The following is a 742-nucleotide window of genomic DNA, read 5'->3' on the forward strand; positions in this document are numbered from 1 at the left end:
CGGCCGGGGCCCGGGCGCAGGCAGCGCGCGCGGAGGCATAGCGGCGGCAGGCTCGCGCGGCGCCCGAGCTGCGAGTGCGCCGGGGGGTGGAGTGCCGCCTTTTAAAGCCGCTCCGCGCCGGGGAAGCGCCGCCGCCGCCACCGCCGCGGGCGGGAGCCAGGGAGGAGGAGGCGGCCGCGGCGCGTTCCCGCCCGCGCGGCCCTGCGGCGCCCCCGGGCCCGCGCTCCTGCGGTCGGGCTCCGGGGCCGAGACCGGTCCGGGAGGCCCGAAACGCCCCCCACCGGGGGAACTTCTCCGCCGACTTTTGGGGCTCTCGGGACGCAGGACCGCCCCAGCGGCGGCCTCGGCCCCGCGAGTTCTGCTGCGAGCGGGGAGGCCCTGGCGTCTCAGGTGAGTCCCCTGTTCCCTAGACCGGCCGGACACCCGGAGGCTGCACTCACCTGGCGGGGCCTCAGACGCCCGGCGGCCTCGCCCGCCTCCCTAGACAGAGGGCTTGCCAGTGTGCAGGGTCCCAGGGAGAAGCTGCTGCCGGGAAGACACTGGATCGCCCAGGACCCAGCATGGCTGAAGGGGCATGTTGAACGGGGCAAAGGCATGTGGCGAATTAGCCGGGCTCACGAGCATGTACCCGAGAAACCACCGCACAGAGCCCATCTGGGCAAATGACTGTCTTGGCTGAGGGCAGGTGCCCCACCTGTAAAATGGGGGGAACAGTGGTATCTACCCCATCGGGCTGATTTGA

At 72.8% G+C, this 742-nt stretch overlaps 1 protein-coding gene across 5 annotated transcripts in view; it reads right to left on the reverse strand.

The window, feature by feature from the left end:
* Positions 1 to 39, reverse strand: part of PCSK6 (proprotein convertase subtilisin/kexin type 6) — a 192,987-nt gene extending 192,948 nt beyond the window's left edge. For all 5 annotated transcript variants that reach the window (XM_025392763.1, XM_025392766.1, XM_025392765.1 and 2 more), the window contains exon 1: positions 2 to 39. In XM_025392763.1, the coding sequence (XP_025248548.1) occupies positions 2 to 39 (38 nt within the window). The remainder of the gene's footprint in view (position 1) is intronic.
* Positions 40 to 742: the final 703 nt, after the last annotated feature.

This window comes from Theropithecus gelada, chromosome 7b (genome assembly GCF_003255815.1).
Source record: "Theropithecus gelada isolate Dixy chromosome 7b, Tgel_1.0, whole genome shotgun sequence".
NCBI lineage: Eukaryota > Metazoa > Chordata > Mammalia > Primates > Cercopithecidae > Theropithecus > Theropithecus gelada.